Below are 18,464 nucleotides of genomic sequence, written 5' to 3' on the forward strand. Positions count from 1 at the left end.
GGAGAGCAGCTGTGTAAATGAGAGTCTCTTTCTGTCTCCTGCTTCCTTGCCTATGAGCTTCAGTTATGAGGTAGATGATTGGTCAAGCCTTTGCTTCCTGGCCAGTCTTGGTGGCTGGTTGGGCAGCACCAGCATCTATCCCCTGACTTGAGGGGCCAGAGAGGACTAATCCCACTCCTCAGGATCTACTGATATGGGCTTGGGGTAGTGACAACACAGAACCTTAGCAGAGCTTGGGCTCCCAGCAAAGTGTCAGTGCCGGGGCAGCTAGGTGGCACAGTGGATAGAGTACCGGCCCTGGAATCAGGAGCACCTGGGTTCAAATCCAGCCTCAGACACATAACACTTACTAGCTGTGTGACCCTGGGCAAGTCACTTAACCCCAATTGCCTCACCAAAAAAGCAAAAAAAACCAAAACAAAACTGTTAGTGCCCCATAACTGTCTGGAGGGCCTCAGAATGCCCCTCTCACCCCTGTCACTTTTTCCTTCAAGGAATACATTGAAAGGAAGCGTTTAAGAAGGGACGGCCTGTAGGAGAGTGCTAGGGCAGGGAGCATGGAACTATGGGGAGCCAGCTGCTATTCTTCTTTTAGTCTTAGGACCTGGAAATGTTTTTTTTCCCCTCTTGGTTGCTCCCAAATGCTGTGGTTTTGTCATTCTGTGCTCCTAACCCGCCTTCCTCTGACCTCAGGCTGACTTCCTCTCCTTATGTGCTGATATTTTACTTTTGGCAACAAACTACGTATATGTCTATGTGTATTTGTCTCTCTCCACTTCCCAGGTTACCACGAAAATGGAGTGCTGAAAGCAGAGAATGGGATGTCCCCACGCACTAAGAAGTTGAAGGCTCCTTAAAGCCAGAATGTGGAGAACAGGAATCCTTCCTAGTGGGGTGTGCAGTATAGAGGCCATGGGCCCAGGACTAAGTTACTGCCCCTATTTTTCTGCTTGCTACACTCCCATCTCGAAAGCTGAAACATGTCTTTGGAAAGTCTCTCCTTCCTCTCTCTCTCTCTCTCTCTCTCTCTCTCTCTCTCTCTCTCTCTCTCTCTCTCTCTCTCTCTCTTTCTTTCTCTCTCTTTCTCTCTCTCATCTCATCTTTCGTCTCTCTCATGTCCTTCTGTCTCTCTGCCCCCTTTTTTATAATACATTTTCAATAAAACCAAAAAATCTTCTTTCTTTATGTTCTTGAGCCAACTCACTTCCTCATATCCTTTGTTTGCTGGGGAACCTAGAATCCTTAATCTTGATAGTTGTCTTTTCTCTATCTCTTTGCTGTTTTTGTTCACCAATGTTTTTCTTATATTATTGTGCAATTATTCAGTGTCTGATTTTTGTGATTAAGGAGGCCCACTTTTTCACCAGTGCTGTTCAGCTTCAGCTTCTCATGGGCCTAATGCATTTCCAGGGAGCATCCACTTAGGGCTGTTCCCTGTTAACAGATATCCATGTCCTTGGACTGTTGCACTCTGTGGTCAACACATAGGATGGACAAAAAGAGGAGAAATGATTGGATCCTAAAATTTGCCTTTCTTGACTAGTCATTTAATAGCTCTGTTTAGCTGCCCGGATGTTTTATTTCTAGTTCTCCATGGGCTATCCCAACCCACAGAGGTACCACAATGGATTCAAATGTCACATGCAGAATTTGGCATTGGGACATAGTAATTCAGCCACGAAATGGAGTCTTGACTCTTGGATCCTGGGACTGAAGAGATACTTGCCTGCTCGTATTCCGTTAGGGAGGTGCTGTTGGAGGATCAGGTTCCTTTCCTCCTCATACCCTAAGGCAAAAGCAAAGGCAAAGTAGACTGAGGCAGGGGCCCATTTCAGAAGGTGGGCTGTGAGACAGATGTGATGCTAATCAACTCCTTTCTTTTACATCCCAACCTGCAGTTACTTTATTGACAGATTGATAAGCATCCCAAATAAAACAACAAAGAAAACATGGTGAAGAGAACCAAGGACACATGAATCTTAGACCCAGAGCAATCTTAGGTCCCTCTCCGGAACAAGACTTGGCATCCTATTTTTAAAACCTCTTTGATTTCCTCATTTCTTTAGGTGGTCTCATTCACTTCTGGACCTCTGCACCCTCCTCTCCGTCTGTTTATTTAGCATTAAGGGGCAGGATGGACATCTGACTCTCTGGCCTTACTGGTGGCTCTTTTTTTCCTGTAACTTGTTCTCATCATCCTGGATGGTTGGTGGTTATTGAGTGTATCCCGTGATACAAAGGATGCTCTAAGTCCATCTTCTTGATATGTCTGCCCCCAGGAGAAAGCCTTCAGGGCTTTGTATGGTGTCTTATGAAGTCCTGTGGGAGAAGAAAGGGAATTAGATTTTAAAGAATGCTAATAATCCTGAAATCTCAATAGAGGTGAAAGAGAGTAGCTCTGGGTGCCCAGAGTGAAATGTTCCTCTTACCCTGCTACAGGAACTTGCCTTCATCTGGTGTTCAAGACTGGATTGAGTTGTGTTATAAGAGGCTAAGTTAAGCTATCTCCACTTCTTTGGCCTTCTTGGGCAGGGTCAGCCATTCTGTCCTCAAACTACCCTCCAAAAAGGGAGTTGGGTTTCCGTTTAGAAGCCCCAAGGCAGTTGGATCACAGACAGATGGACTTGCATTTGCTAGTCAACAGGGATTAGTTGGAAAGGGTATCTGCTATCACTTGGACCCTCTCTTTTCCTTCTAGGAGCAGGTTATGAACAGGGAAAAAGAACAGATCACTGAGCCGATTGATTGCCTTTGAAAACTGGCAGGGCATTGTTGAAATGGAAGCTCTTCCTTTCCCTGACTCCTCTTCCCTTGGTTTTCTCAGGGCCACAGAATGGTTAGAGTGGTTTGGCCTCAGCTAGGCAGGCCTTTGGGTGTTTGAGAGCCTTCTCAGTTTCTCTCAGCTAGAGGGAGCAAATGATTGTTCCTGCCTTCTTCAGCCCTTTGTCATCTGCCAACAGAGGCTGTGCTTTCCAGTGTCCTGACTTTTCTTTAAGAGCAGTGAGCTGTTGATTATTAAGCCAGTTACTTCCTAAGGCACCACCTAACTCTTCTGTCTTTCCTCATATCCATAATCCCTGGTACTCAGTTGGTCCTGTCCCTGCCAGAGCCATATTCTCTCCCTGCCAAAAGTTGTCACCTAAGGTGAACACTAGTCATGCTGCTCACATAGATTTGCCCATGTTTTATCTTTAGATCCTTTTAGTTTCACGGGGAACAGGTGACAGGTCCCGAGGAGGTTCCGGCAGGTTTCCAGGTGGTGTGGTTTATCCTAGATGGACTTAACAGACCAAGAGTAGGCAAGAAGCAATGGTTCTTTTCAGGGTATATGGACATCAGGAGAATCCAGGAATAAGACTTGTGTCTAATGGTATCGAACTGGCGAGTTCTGGTTTAGCAGAGGTACAGTGTATATGTAGCTACACTTGTTCACTACCAGTGAACTACCAGGCAAATTCATTTCAGTGCAAGGCCTTGTTAAAAGAAGTGGATTGACTTGTGTTGAAAGGGGCTGGGTTAAGATATCTCTACTTTATCTTTGGGCTTCTTGGGAAGGTCAGCCATTCTGTCCTAATTCTTGGGAGAAGAGGTGATGGCTAGTGACCCATGAACCCCCTCAACCAAAGTGCTAAGACACCAATGAAGTCCCTGCTTTCATCCTCACCATCCAGTCTGAGGCCTGGCTTCTGTTACCCTCATTGCCCTGTGGGAATGGGAATGAGTCTAATCTACCTCAACCGCTGTCTTTCTCTCAGTGGGGTCTCTTGGCTTTGTGGCATCGGTGTACTTGGAATTAAAGGAGGCCACTGTGGGATAGGTGCCTGTCCTCTTCCTTGGAGCTAGGGGGGCAGGGGTTATGGTTTGGGGTTATTTCCTATGTAGCCCAACATCTGGGCTGCAGGACAAGCATCTGTACATTTGGCCCATGTACCTGTCTCTGTAGAAGTTTGGACAGATGGCACCAATGGGAAGGGGTCTCTTTAGCCTCAGATAGATTGCTCTAGGGAGAAGTTCTTAGGGGTTTGCTTCTCAACTCTGGAAGTCTGTTCTTATCTGTTTACAGTATTATCTGACTTAGCACCTGGACTCAAATGGTTCCTGAAAACCTTATGTACTTCTTGTCACAGTGTCTGCCATTTCAGGCTCTGAAGAACTCAGGGTACACTTCTGTGCTCTAACTGTCCATCTTTGAAATTTTTGTAGGACACAAGAAGTTCCAGAGTGTGGTTTGAATTTGAGTTCTATCTGTATCCAAAGCTTTTCTGGTAACTCTCCTTCACGTTGTCAGCTCAGTGTAAGGGCTCCAAGTGGTGGGAGTGCATTTTGCCTAGATTTTAGAGCTTGAGCATCCCGGCAAGATGTTGGTCTGGATTTCTTCCAGATGCTTAAGTATCCCCCATCTGCTTTCAGTAGGGTTTGGATGAGAAGAAAGTATTGGGTAGACTTGGATCCAGCTGTTAGTTTCCGATAACTTCCCTCCTAGAATCTTAGTGTTAAAATCAGAATGGTCCTGACTTTTGATCCTGGAAGGAATCCCTCCCCCTCTGAGTACCAGAAGAGTACTGAAGTGACTGAGGAAAGCTGTGGGAGGATGGCTTTCAAGAGGCTTCCTTCCTTCATCCCACATGCCTGATTCACGTCCTTCATTTATCCTTTATCTGAACTGTGTCCTTATTTCTGAGGCCCTAAGACGTCAGGGGATCTTGGTCTTTTGAGCCTTTTGGTTAATCTCACTGGTGGGGTGAGGTGACTGATAGAGAGGAAAAAAAAAGACTTCATCCCGCCTTGCTCTTTAGCCTCAGATAGATTGCTCTAGGGAGAGGTTCTTAGGGGTTTGCTTCTCAACTCTGGAAGTCTAACACCACTCTAAAGGCTGAGAGAGCCCTTTCCTTGCCTTTAGCCCCCTCTTAGCTAACTTTTTTTACTGGGTGGTCTTTGGGTTCAAAGAGAGCTGCAAAATAAATGCAGCAAGACCTTGGATCTGTGTGGGCTCACCGTCTTAGTACCTCCTCATTTTGTAAGTCTTAGGAGTAAATGATTTATCCTTTCTGTATAACAAGTGCCTTACATTACCAGTGCATTCTTTTGGACGCTGACATATGTACTGTACAGAGCTCTCCATTTCTTCCTATTAACATGACCATGTGGTCTGTGTGCCTCCCAAGGACACTGTACCCAGGAGTGGCCACATATAAAAGGGACACAGCACGTGACAGTCTTGCTTCCTTGGTCTCTGTGCCTTTATCTTATTTCCATTGTTACCCTAGTATGCTTTTGGCCATATTTCTTGGCTTTTGCCTTGGTTGATTTTAGGGTTCTTCATACCATGCTTCAGAAGCATGGTAGCTTCTCTAGGTATGGGTGTAGACTGGGGTGGCAGGCCTTCCAGTAGCAAGCAGTGCTCAGTTACTTCTTATGGCATCATACTTCATCCCATTATATCCTCCCTACCCACGCACACCATGAACCATACTTATCCTTCCTTCTCTTGCCCCTGCCCAGATAACTCCTCTTGTTATAACCTCATCTCTTCCTGATTTGCTTCTTCATTCAACCCAAAGTCTATAATCTGGAGTTTACTCTTCCTTCCAGACACAAGTGTTAATTTGTAGACGTAGATGCCGTTTTACAGAAAGTCAGGTCAGTGTGGTCCCTTGTCATAGAAATAATTGTATTTAGTTCAGAATTCAGTGTTATCCATGTGTTGCCAGCAGTTCTCCCTCCCCTGACTTCTTCCGGGTTGTGCAATAACTCTCCCAGAACTCGTTAGTTTCCATAGTTCCTTCTGTCCATTATGAAGCCCTGGAAGTTGGGAAGAGATGGGACACATAGGAGGAACCATCATCCTTAATTGGAGAAATTCCAGCCATTTCCTCTCTAGCTGCAATTCTCCTTGTCCTAGATAGGTTTCTGTGGCTCTGTGGTAGAACATGTAGCATAATGTAGAAATACACATATTTAAAAAAAAAACTTGCTGAAAAAGTCCTCATCATGGGGGCATTAATGTGTTCAATTTTGAATATGGCATTTGGGAGTAAGATTTTGGTGTAATGTTCTTGGATGCGCTGCCATTCCGGCCTCCATCTTTTCGAAAAAGCATTCCAGGGTTTTAGATGGGATGGAAGAGGATGCTTCCTGTTCACAAGGAGAAGTGGTTTTCAGTACAACCTAGGCACAGGTGGTCCTGCTCTCTACTCTGGTTGTGTGCCTGCAAGCTCAGCCTTTTCCTTGGGTAGAGATGTGATGGGGTCAAATTGCAAACATCATCTCGTGATCCCCATTTTAATAAACAGCTGAAAGATATGCTGAAGCTGCTGGTGTGCTGAGGAGACCATAATGCAAAGGTGGATACATTGCCTTTTTTTTTTTTCAACTTATTCAAGCTTGTTTATTTTATGGACCAAATTTCAACAAGGAACTCAAGGAAAATTGTACCTGCCATATTTATGCATCTGTGTAAAAGGGTTGTTTTATCTGTTTTTACTTTTGATGCAACTTTTTCCAAATTCCTTTTCCATTGTTCCCTCGCCCAGTTTAAAAAGTTACAGTTTTGTATGGATTTTTTTTTTGTTGAAAATGTGCATTTTGAAACAAATGAGCAACAAAAATATTTTCTGAAATAACTGAATAAAAGGCATAGAATTATCAATCCTTAATGTCTGGTATTCTTTGAGTTATATTAACTTGCCTTGAAAACTGCCATCTGTAATTGAATATGATTTTGTTGGGGAAACAGAGTTTGTCACCATCTCTAGGATTTATTTCTAGTTTTTCTGTTTTTATTTATTTTTGTTTTTTGTTTTACTAAGTTTCTACAGCTAGTAGTCCTTTTAAGATAACTTTTATCCAAGATGACTGACCATATAAACATAGGAACAAGATACAGGACTCAGCATGGAAACATGTATAGTTCCTGTCTCAGGTGCTGGGCAGAAAACTACATCCTATCTTTCTTTGGGACCTGAACTGGAAATTGCAAGAAGGGAAAGGAATTTTCTTGGCAGTGGGTTGTGGGAGAACACTCCCAGTTGGCCTCATGCTCTGAAATTCTTACCCAGTGATGGCTATTTCAAGTATTTGGATATGAGAATGGTGTGGGAGAGGGGTGCTGGATACATGTGAATATCAGTGCCACAAAGTGCCAGAATTGGTTTGCTGAACAGACTTCTCCAAGTGTTATTAGAAATGGCAACCATAGGGGACCCAGTGGTTCTTAGTTCTGTGTGCTTTCTCCATTTTGGCTTGATTGGGAATGAGCACAATTAAATGGGGTATTATCACCTAGCATACAAAGATGCAGAGGTTTCAGTAAGAGGCTTTCATTTTACATATAATCCAATATTCATTGTGGAATCTGCTAGCCTTTTCATAGGTTCATATTCTTATTTCAGCTAGAGTTACTCATTCTAAATTGTCTTTATCTAAATCCTGGAGAGGGGAGTTGGGCCGGGTTCGTAGGCCTGAGCAGATGTCTTAGACTCATCAGTCCTTAATCTTTTCTTCCTATTTATCCATTCCAGAGGTTCAGAGCCTTGTAGGTGAGATGTAGGATGGTTATCAGTTTTCAGCACTTCTGAGTAGTACCAGCTAGCCATAAAATCCAGGTCCTGGGCAGTGACCAATTGAAGTATGCAGAAGCCACACCTAAATAACCATCCACAGCCATAGAAGTTCAAAGATTTTGTAAATTGATTTTAAAAGTAGTGTTCTCTTTCTAGATAGCCGTGGGCCAATGGGTGGGACCTCACCGATTTCTTGCCCTTTCCACCATCATTGTTAGTGCAGTCTGGTGTGAATACTTAACACTAAGCTGTTGTCTGTTAGGCCTCAGTCCAGATTCCAGGCAAATGCATCCCAGGAATGATGGTTTGTACAGGGTAATTAGTTACACTTTATGGGTACTTTGCTATTTAGGATTTCAGTAGGAAAAATGATTTGATCTGTCTTCCATGGTTATTACCACTTGGCTGCATCGTATAAACCAAACAGATGTGTGCGGGAGTGTGGTCCCTAGAAAACTACCTTTGATGGAATGTGAAATTGTACCCCTGTCCAGCTTTTCTTTTTTTAATCCATCTGATGGAACAAGTCAGTCCCAACTTTTCAATTCCTGGTAAATTTCCCAGGGGGGGATTAGAGCATTTGAATAGTTCTCACCATATTCAAAACTGACATCTTTCCCTGAGGCATTTCTAGTAATTTCAGTGGACCTGTCTTCTGGTGGTGCCAATAGGCACATGGCAGAAAGAAATTTAGATATCATATGAGGAGGGAAGAAAAGTATGGGTAGAGGGGCTACAATGTTGAAATCCCGAGTGCCACCAACACTTTGGTTTCAGAGGGTAATAGCTTATCTCAGCAACACGGAAACCCAAGAGAAAAATCAGGTTGTTTCGGTGTGCACATGTGAGTCTAAATTTGGCAAAAAAGTGAAGGTTAATCATTATTCAAGAACTCAACGGGGCAGCTAGGTGGTGCAGTGGAGAGAGCACCAGCCCTGAAGTCAGGAGTACCTGAGTTGAAATCCAGCCTGAGACCAAACACTTGACACTTACTAGCTGTGTGACCCTGGGCAAGTCACTTAACCCCAATTGCCTTGAGAAAAAAAAAAAGTAGGTCAGGTTCCAGTAGTTAGGAATAATTGGTACCCAGATCACTCTTATTTCTTGCCCAAGCCACCCTAAAATTTGTTTCCTTGAAAGAATCTAGGGGTAGAGTGAGGCAACAGCAAATGCAAAGTCCTGTGTCTTATTTCCGTGACTCCCCCCAAAGCCTGCTTCCCTAGATGTCCTTTAGCGTCTCTTGGGCTTGTGGTCACTATTCACCCTAAAAAGTGTAAGCAAATCTAAGACCCTCTTAAGATCCATTCCAGTTTCAGCCCCACTGATAAATTAAAGAACAAAACAAATGTCACGTCAGGAGTTCAGTGTATGTTTCTAAGGGTATGTGTATATTTAAAACTAATTTCATCTATAGAAAATCTCATTTAGTCTTCTCCAGATAGGTTGGGTCACTGTGAGAAAGCTCTGATGAAGTTGTAGTAGTTGATTTTGCCTTCTCCACTGGAACACATTCTGATTAACTGCAAAAGAGCAAACAGGGAACATGAGGAAGGGGAAAGTGTATTCTGATCAACTGTGTAGAGATAGTCACAATAGTCAACTCATATGTATAGCACTTTTTAGTTTTCAAAGTTTTATCACAAGGATTTAACATAAACACAAGTCCATATGGAATCTCATTAAAAAGATTAAGACTGCTTAACTCTTACAGCAGCCCTGTGAGGTACAGCAGGGCACACTACTATGCCCATTTGACAGCTGTGGAAATGGAGTTAGGAGAGGTTTTGAGAAAAATTTCGTGGTTGCTAGTTAGTAAAGTCTCTTTCAAACTAATTATTGGCATAAGTCCCTTTTTTGTCTTTAAGCTGGAAATTGTAATGAAATGAAGACTTTAACTGGAGGACATTTTTCCTAAAGTAAAACTAAGATGTTTCTCATAACTTTGTATATAGAGCCCAGTCTCAGACTTATAAGCTGGAGACCTCAGTTCCATCCTCCTTATGTGCTGTTATTGATGGCTAACTTTAAGACTAGGTTAGATGTGAGCACAGTCTTTTCCCAGATATATTATTTCTATGCCTTCTTATTCTAAAGGGGGGTAGGAGGAACCTCCCACAAGAATTTATCATCCTCTTTAAAAGGAAAGAAGTTGGTTGTTTGTTTTTTAAATTGTTTTGACTTTCAGTTTGAGAGACTTCAAGTATTTGTTAAATGACTTCCTCAACTCTTCCAGGCCAAGGTTTCAAACCCAGTAGTTTCTGGCTATCAGATATTACACTCCAATCTAAGCTCCTTATTAATATTATTATTACTGTTATTATTACAGCATAGGTAAGGTTAGGCATTTGTAGTCAATTCTGGGATGACATAAGCAACTTTAGCCTCAAAGATTTATTTGACAAAAACTGTTGGGAAATCAGGCAGCAGTATAAAAGAAATTAGATTTCAGATCGTCTCCTCACATGTTTATATGAAGATAAGCAACAGATGGATGCATGACCTAGAGATATAAAAGGTCATATCATAAATAAATTAGAGAAACATGAAAAAAAATTCCTATGAGATCTGTGGATAGGGGAGAAGTTCATGACCAAACGAGATTAAGAGGATCACAGAGGATAAAATGGATAATTTTGATAACATAAAGTGTAAAAGTTTTTTGCACAATCCAATAAAGCTAAAATTAAAAGAGAAACAGTTAACGGGGAGGGGGAGAAGGATTTTTATAGTAAATTTCTCTGATAAAGGTTTCATTTCCAAGCCATGTAAGTAACATCCAAATTTGTAACAAGAGTAAGGGCCATTCCTCAGTTGCTAAATGGTCTAAGGCAACAGTTTTCAAACTTTGGTCTCAGGAGCCCTTTATGCTCAGAAATTATTATTGTCTGTTGTTGAGCCGTTTCTGTCATGTCTGACTCTTCATGACCCCATTTGGGGTTTTCTTGGCAAAGATATTGGAGTAGTTTGCTATTTCCTTCTCCAGCTCATTTTACAGATGAGGAAACAGGCAGACAGGGTTAAGGGACTTGCCCACACAGCTACTAAGTGTCTGAGGACAGATTTGACCTCAGTAAGAGGAATCATCCTGACTCCAGGCCCAGCACTCTTATCTACTGCGCCACCTAGCTAAGGATGCCCCAAAAGCTTTTGTTTATGTAGATTATATCTATTAATATTTACTATTATTGAAATCAAAATGTCTTAGTATTACTGTGAAAAATAGTTTTGATCTCAAAGATCCTATGAGAAGGTCTCATGAACCCTAAAGGTCTCTGAACGACATTTTGAGAAACACTGGTCCAAGTTCTCAAGGGAAGAAGTCCAAGCTATCAACAACTCTATGAAGGAATGTTCTAAATAGCTCATTAGATAAATGCAAGTTAAAGCAATTGCGAGATTCCACCTTACACCTCTCCGACTGGCAAAGATGGAAACACCCCCTCTAAAAAGAGAAAATAATAAATGTTGGAGGGGAAATAGGAAAACAGGCGCATTGATACAGCCGGTGGATCTATGAATGGGTACAACCATGCTAGAAAGCAATTGGGAATTATACACAAAAAGTTACTGAACTATATTTGCTGTTAGACCCAGCTCTCCCCCAAATGCAATCAGAGAGAATAGGAAAAGGTCCTGTATATAAAATATATATGTGTGTGTGTGTGTGTGTACTCTTTGTGGTAGCAAAAAAACCAAAAGCTAGAAATCAAAAGGATGCCTTTCAATTGAGGAATGGCCAAAAAAGATGTGATTTACGTGATAGATGTACTATTGTGCTGTAAGAAATGAGGAAAACAGGTGGTTTCAGAGACATGGAAAGCCCTGTATGAATTGATGCAGAATGAAGTGAGCAGAACCAAAAGAAAAATTTATACCATGACATCGATATTATAAAAACGAACAAATTTGAAGACTTGTAAAATGAAGAATGAAATGAGCAGAACCAGGAGAACAATTTATACAGTAATGCTAAAGATAAAGCAACTCTGAAGGCCTCAAGAGCTATGGTCAGTACAATGATTGTCTATGATTTCAGAGGATCAATGATGAAATATACAAGGTGATAGATTTAGGGTACAGAACAAAGCATATATGTGTGTATGTATGTGTGTGTGTGTATATATATATATTTAGGATACAGAATGAAGCATACATTCACACATACATATACATATTTATATAGCCAATAAGGGGATTAGTTTTGCTTGATTATGCATATTTCTTAGGAATTTTTCTTTTTTTTTTTCAATGAGGCAAGAGTGGGAGGGGAAAGAAAATAGATTTCTGTTAATTAAAAAATGTTTTTAAAAAATAGATTGGGAGGGGGCAGAGCCAAGATGGTGGAATGAAAGCAGTGACTTGCTTGAGCTCTCCCCCAAACCCCCCAAATACCTGTAAAAAAAATGGCTCCAAACAAATTCTAAAGCAGCAGGACCCACAAAAAGACAGAGTGAAGCAAATTTCCAGCCCAAGATAGTCTGGTTGATCAGAAAGGTATATTGTGCCATGGGTAGAAGAGCACAGTTCACCTTGGGTGCGCAGGCCACAGCGAACCTGGAGGAGGCCTCAGAGTACTGAATCGTGCACAGCTGTGGTGGTTTCCAGATTTCTCAACCCAGGAATGCCAAAGACAACCTAGAAGGTGAGTGGGAAAAGTCTGTTTCTGCGGTGAGAGAGGAGATAGGTCTCAGCCTCAGTTCCTGAGCGAGCGCAGCCCCAGGGCAGTGGCTGCGTCCTGAGCTTCCGGCTCACAGACTGAGGGGGAATTGGGATGGCTGATCAGAAGGGGACTGCAGGGATCTCTTTGCTAGTGCTGAGGCAAGAATCTCTTGCTTTGCCCGTGCTTGGATCTGGGTCACATTTCTGGGTGGCAGTCCTGGGGCGAGGAGGAGTACCTGGCGTGGTGGAGCTTGTAGTGGCTGGGGAGAGGAAATTCTCTTCACAGTTCCAAGATAGAAAAGACTGCTTGTGGTCACTCATAAACCAGAGCACAGGCCAGGAAAGGAGTAAACACCTTGCCCCTTATCACACCACCTTGGAAGAACTGAAAATTTACAGGTCACTAGAAGTATTTCTGAAAACAGCTGAACAACCCCCCGAAGCTTGGGACAGTACATTCTCCACATTGGAAGCAGACTCTTACCTTAACAAAGAGTTTAAAAGTCAAGTAATTGGCTGGGATCATAAGCAAACCTCGCATAAAGAGTCAGACTATATTATCTTACTTTGATGACAAAGAAGATCAAAACATACAACTAGAAGAAGACAACAAAGTCAAAGCTCCTTACGTCCAAAGCCTCCAAGAAAAATATGAATCAATCCCAGGCCTTAGAAGAGCTCAAAAGGGATTTTGAGAAGCAAGTAAGAGAAGTAGAGGAAAAACTGGGAAGAGAAATGAGAGTGATGCAAGAAAATCATGAAAAACAAGTCAACAGCTTGCTAAAGGAGACCCAAAAAAATACTGAAGAAAATAACACCTTAAAAAATAGCCTAACCCAAATGGCAAGAGGTCCAAAAAGCCAATGAGGAGAAGAATGCCCTAAAAAGCAAAATTGGCCAAATGGAAAAGGAAGTCCAAAAGATTACTGAAGAAAATACTTCCTTAAAAATTAGAATAGAGCAATTGGAAGCTAGTGACTTAATGAGAAATCAAGACACTAGAAAACAAATCCAAAACAATGAAAAATTAGAAAACAATGTGAAATATCCCATTGAAAAAACAACTGACCTGGAAAATAGATCCTGGACTATCTGAAAGCCATGATCAAAAAAAGAGCCTAGACATCATTTTTCAAGAAATTGTCAAGGAAAACTGCCCTGATATTTTAGAACCAGAGGGCAAAACAGAAATTGAAAGAATCCACCAATCTCCTGAAAGAGATCCCCAAAGGAAAACTCCTAGGAATACTGTAGCCAAATTCCAGAGTTCCCAGGTCAAGGAGAAAATATTACAAGCAGCCAGAAAGAAACAATTCAAGTATTGTAGAAACACAATTAGGATAACACAAGATTTAGCAGCTTCTACATTAAAGGACCGCAGGGCATGGAATATAATCTGGAGGGCAAAGGAGATAGGATTACAGCCTAGAATCACCTACCCAGCAAAACTGAGTATAATCCTTCAGGGGAAAAAAATGGTAATTCAGCAAAGTAGAGGACTTTCAAGCATTTTTTGATAAAAAGACCAGAACTGAGTAGAAAATTTGACTTTCAAATACAAGTGGAACATGAAGGTCAGTTGTTTTTTCAATGAGATATTTCACGTTGTTTTCTAATTTTTCATTGTTTTGGATTTGTTTTACAGTGTCTTGATTTCTCATTAAGTCACTAGCTTCCAGTTGCTCTATTCTAATTTTTAAGGAAGTATTTTCTTCAGTAGTCTTTTGGACTTCCTTTTCCATTTGGCCAATTTTGCTTTTTAGGGCATTCTTCTCCTCATTGGAGGAAGGAACAGGAAAGAGAAATCGTAAGAGACTTATTAAGGTTGAACTGTTTACATTCCTGTATGAAAAGATGATATTTATAACTCATGAGACCTTTCTCAGTATTAGGGAAGTTGGAGGGAAAAAATTATATGTATTTATGTATAGATAGATAGATAGATAGATAGATAGATAGACAGACAGACAGATAGAGGGTACAGGGTGAGTTGAAGATGAAGGGGTCATATCTGGGGAATAAAATTAAGGGATGAGAGAGGATTATACTAGGAGAAGGAGAAAGGGGGAGGTAGAATGGGGTAAATTATCTCACAAAAAACAGAAAAGAAAAGGTTCATACAGTGGAGGGGAAATAGAGGAAGGTGAGAGGGAATAAGTGAATCTTATTCTCATAGGATTTGGTTTAAAGAGAGAGTAACATACACACTAAATGGAGTGTGGAAATCTGTCTTAATGCTACAGGAAAATAGGGGGTTAAGGGGACAAGAGAGCAGGGGGATGACAGAGAGGAGGACAGATTAGGAAAGGGGGTAATCAGAAGCAAATACTTCTGAGGAGGGTCAAAACAAAGAATAGAATAAATGGGGGGCCAGGATAGGATTAAGGGAAATAGAGTTAGTATTTCACAACATGTCTACTATGGAAGTGTTTTGCATAACTGCACAGGTATAACCTATATTGAGTTGCTTGCCTTTTCAGTGAGGGTGGGTGGGGAGGGAGGAAGGGAGAAAATTTGGAACCCAAAGTTTTAAAAACACATGTTTAAAAAAAAATGTTTTCACATGCAACTGGGAAATAAGAAATACAGGAAATGGGGTACAGAAATCTATCCTGCCCTACAGGAAAATGGAAGGGGAAGGAGATAAGAGAAGGGGGGGGCAGAGATAGAAGAGAGGGCAGACTAGGGGAAGGGGTATTCAGAATGCATGCCATCTTGGGGTGGAGGGGAGGAGTGAGATGGGGTGAAAATTTGGAACTCAAATACTTGTGGAAGTAAATGTTGAAAACTATAAATAAATAAATTTATATTTAAAAAAAGATTTCCAAAAAAAAAAAAAGATTGGGATAATGGTACAAATGTGGAATGTCGCATGCACTTTCAGATGAGATCACTATTTTACTAGTTTTGCTTAACTGTTTTACTTGGTTATAAGAGACCTCTCACAAAGTGAGGGTAATGTGTAATATTGAGCTGAGTGAAAACAAAACTCATTGATAATACTTTTAACACTTACATTTATGAAACAGCAACAATAACTATATTGATGTGCTTTTAGTTTGGAACCTGAGTAGCCAAGTCTTTGGATCATGTATAGAAATGAAGCCTCAGCCTAATTGCGGTTCTCCCCCATCTCTCTTTATCTGGTATTCCCAAGCTTAGCTCACTTCCTTCTCTACCCTGGCCTCTAGTACATGCATTCCCCATAGGTTGGTTTCCTAGCTTATTTTGACTTTTAAAGTTTCCCCATAAAACATCCTGTTTTTTCTGGCTCTCAGTCTTCTTTGTAGAGCGATGCTTATTTGGAAAAAAATCAGCAAGACCAGCCTTGCATAGGTCACAGTTAATAATGATCAAAGAAGGGGCAGCTACGTGGTACAATGGATAGAGCACTGGCCCTGGAGTCAGGAAGACCTGAGTTCAAATCTGGTATCAGATACATAACAGTCACTAGCTGTGTGATTCTGGGCAAGTCACTTAACCTCAATTGCCTCACCAAATGATGATGATGATGATGATGATGATGATGATGATGATGATGATGATGATGATGATGATGATGATCAAAGAGAGACATATGTCTGAACTTGAAGAGAACTGCGAAGAGGGGCTACAATGTGGAACATGCTCCATTCCATTGCAGATTGGCCCCAGGAAGATGAATTCATGGTGCTACCTCAATTCTTCCAGTTGGCCATGGCTAACCTTCTCCAATAGATGCACTGGCCACTGGGCAGTTGTCTTTTGATAACCTTGGATGAAAAAATGCCTAGTACAAGTAGGAAAGTCATAAGAATGATGCCAGAGACTTCAATACCACACCATTCTGTTCCTCTTAACCAACAGGCTGTGACTTCTCCCCCTCTTTAGGAACACTATTACCTCCCCACTTTGGATCTGCCATGCTGAACTTCAGCCACTCAACCTTGTCCATTCCCACATCCGTAGGGAAAGCAGGTGCTAATGACTCTTCATTCCTATATGGCTAACAATGAACCTTTCTGCTACCTCATAGGACTGATGAAGATAAAATCTGCTCCTCCTAAGACTAGATTTCCCCCTAGGAAAAGCGAATATTTTGAAAAACCTTGGAAATTAATTAGCAATAATGTTCTAATTAATACTGAATATAAATTGTGATTTTTCATAATACAGACCTGGTTAATAAGGCAATCATCAACTGGTAGGTTAAAATTTTTGCAGATACCAAAGAACTTCTCTCTGTCCACATATCCTGTTTTATCTTTGTCAAGAATTTGAAAAGCTTCACGGATGGGGCTTTCAAGTAAGAAATCACTATTCTTGAGCCGTTCCTGGATCTCCTTTATTAATGTTTCTATGTCCTTTTTCTCTTTATAGTCTTCAATAAGTCCACTGTGGAAGGAGAAAGAAATAAGTAAATACAGACTTGATTCTTGAGAGTAGCCTTAATGGCTTAGAGCTTTCCAAGTGGTACCTTCAGTGGAATTCCTAATGATCTTCACAGTTTTGTAGCTGAGCTGACCAGTAACTTTAAAATCCTTTTAACTTAAACACTTGGATAAATGAGCTGGTCAACAGATGGTCCTCATAAAGGGTAAAATTAAAACACAGCTAGAAGTTAGCATGCTGATCCACCATTTGGAATTTCACTGCTGCCACCAGGAATCTTCTCCATCCCTTGCTTGGTTTAGGAGGGACCCGGTTGTCTCTAAGAGTTGTAGTGGACAGCATTGGTTTTTTTTTTCAACCCACAATTGATATTAAATTATCTAAAAATAAATGCCTGAAGTATGTTTTTTCTGTACTCTGCAGCTAAAGAGTAGGGACCTTTGGGAAACTTAACACTTCCTTCCCAGTTGATTTTGTAGTCCGTAATGCTTTCCATACAAGTTAAGAAATTACCTTCTCAATGCACAATGCCTTCCACGTTGAGGGGGTTAGGGGCACAGCACCCCCATGATCTGGAAAATCCCCATAAAAATTTTTGGGCCCCCCTTTGTACTAGAGAAGAAGAAATTGTGTATATTTCTGGTATTAAAAGATAAAATATGTTGATATTATAGACTACTATACATATATTTTATGCATTTCTGAACTTTTTCTAAACTTTTTCTGTGTCATCTGCTGGCTTTTGCATGCTGTCTGAAGCTTCTGCAAAACTCCCCTCAAATTCTTATATTGAAACCACGATGGGGGAAAGTCGTGATGTGGAAGGTATAACTGCTAAGATCCTTAATGTCTAGGATCTTCCAAAGTGGAAGCAGACTGGTCATTCAAAACTTTATAAAAAAGACAACTTCTCTCTTTGAAAAGGACACCTTGCAAAGCCCCAAATTTTACTTGCTTGGGTTCTTCTCTCCCCTGAGTTGGTAGTTGGATGGGATAACTCATCTAATAGAAGAAGAAACTGAGGCACAGAAAGCAAGTGTGATTCAGTTGAATACTACTCTTTCTACAACATCCTACTGGCCCTTCTTTTCTAATGGATAGATTCTAATATACTCTATACTACTAATATACTAATATATACTAATATAATTTGCACATAGCAGTCAGTCGGTCAATAAGTATGCATTAAGCACCTACCGAGTGCCAGGCACTGTGCTGAGAATTTAGGGACACAAAGCATACTCAAGGTCTACGGCTGCAATTCTGTTTTCTTATTTTCCCATCTCCTATTGTGATGACTGACATCTTTTTTGTCCTCTTGCCTCTTTTCAGAATACTTCCTCTATCTTTTCCCAGTCTTTCCCATCTCTCCATTGTAGACATAAAACAGGAAAGGCTTGATTAGATATTTGTTCAAGTGTTCTCCACACTTGCTTGATTATTTTTCCTGTTACATGCTTAAGCTCTTTTTGCATTGGCCCCACGGCCTCGTGCCTAACAGGGGCTTTGAATAAATGGTATTCACTAAAGTACCAAAATGACACTGAAGCCTTATGACAACCCCGTGAGGCAAATAAAACAAATATCCCCATTTTATAGGCTACAGAAGGAAAGCTCAGAGAAGTTAAGGGACTTGTCCAAGGTCACAGAGGAAGCAGAACTTGGAAGTCAGGCACTATGGCTTGACTGGAGTCCAGTACCCTTTCCACCACGATTCAAAGAAAAATTCGCCTGTGTAAATCTACCCTTCGTTTCAATGTGCAGTTATGTGTAAAATGCCCACCCTTTATTCAGGCAGAAGTGGGAAGAGCACTGGTCTTCGAGTCAGAGGACTCGCGTTCAAATCCCAGCTCTACCACTTACTGCCTGTCT

The 18,464-nt window shown here is 41.2% G+C and overlaps 2 protein-coding genes across 2 annotated transcripts in view; one reads left to right on the top strand and one right to left on the bottom strand.

The window, feature by feature from the left end:
* TRAM2 (translocation associated membrane protein 2) overlaps positions 1 to 6,649 on the top strand; it is a 104,903-nt gene extending 98,254 nt beyond the window's left edge. Inside the window, exon 11 of the mRNA XM_020993962.2 lies at positions 784 to 6,649. Coding sequence (XP_020849621.1) covers positions 784 to 857 — 74 coding nt within the window. The 3' untranslated portion in view covers positions 858 to 6,649. The remainder of the gene's footprint in view (positions 1 to 783) is intronic.
* A 2,280-nt stretch (positions 6,650 to 8,929) lies between these two features.
* Positions 8,930 to 18,464, bottom strand: part of EFHC1 (EF-hand domain containing 1) — a 96,344-nt gene continuing 86,809 nt past the window's right edge. The window contains exons 10-11 of the mRNA XM_020993970.2: positions 16,379 to 16,595; positions 8,930 to 9,082 (exon numbers count right to left, since the gene is read on the bottom strand). Coding sequence (XP_020849629.1) covers positions 9,011 to 9,082; positions 16,379 to 16,595 — 289 coding nt within the window. The 3' untranslated portion in view covers positions 8,930 to 9,010. The remainder of the gene's footprint in view (positions 9,083 to 16,378; positions 16,596 to 18,464) is intronic.

Source organism: Phascolarctos cinereus, unplaced genomic scaffold (assembly GCF_003287225.1).
Source record: "Phascolarctos cinereus isolate Bilbo 61053 unplaced genomic scaffold, phaCin_HiC Scaffold_5;HRSCAF=322, whole genome shotgun sequence".
Taxonomy (NCBI): domain Eukaryota; kingdom Metazoa; phylum Chordata; class Mammalia; order Diprotodontia; family Phascolarctidae; genus Phascolarctos; species Phascolarctos cinereus.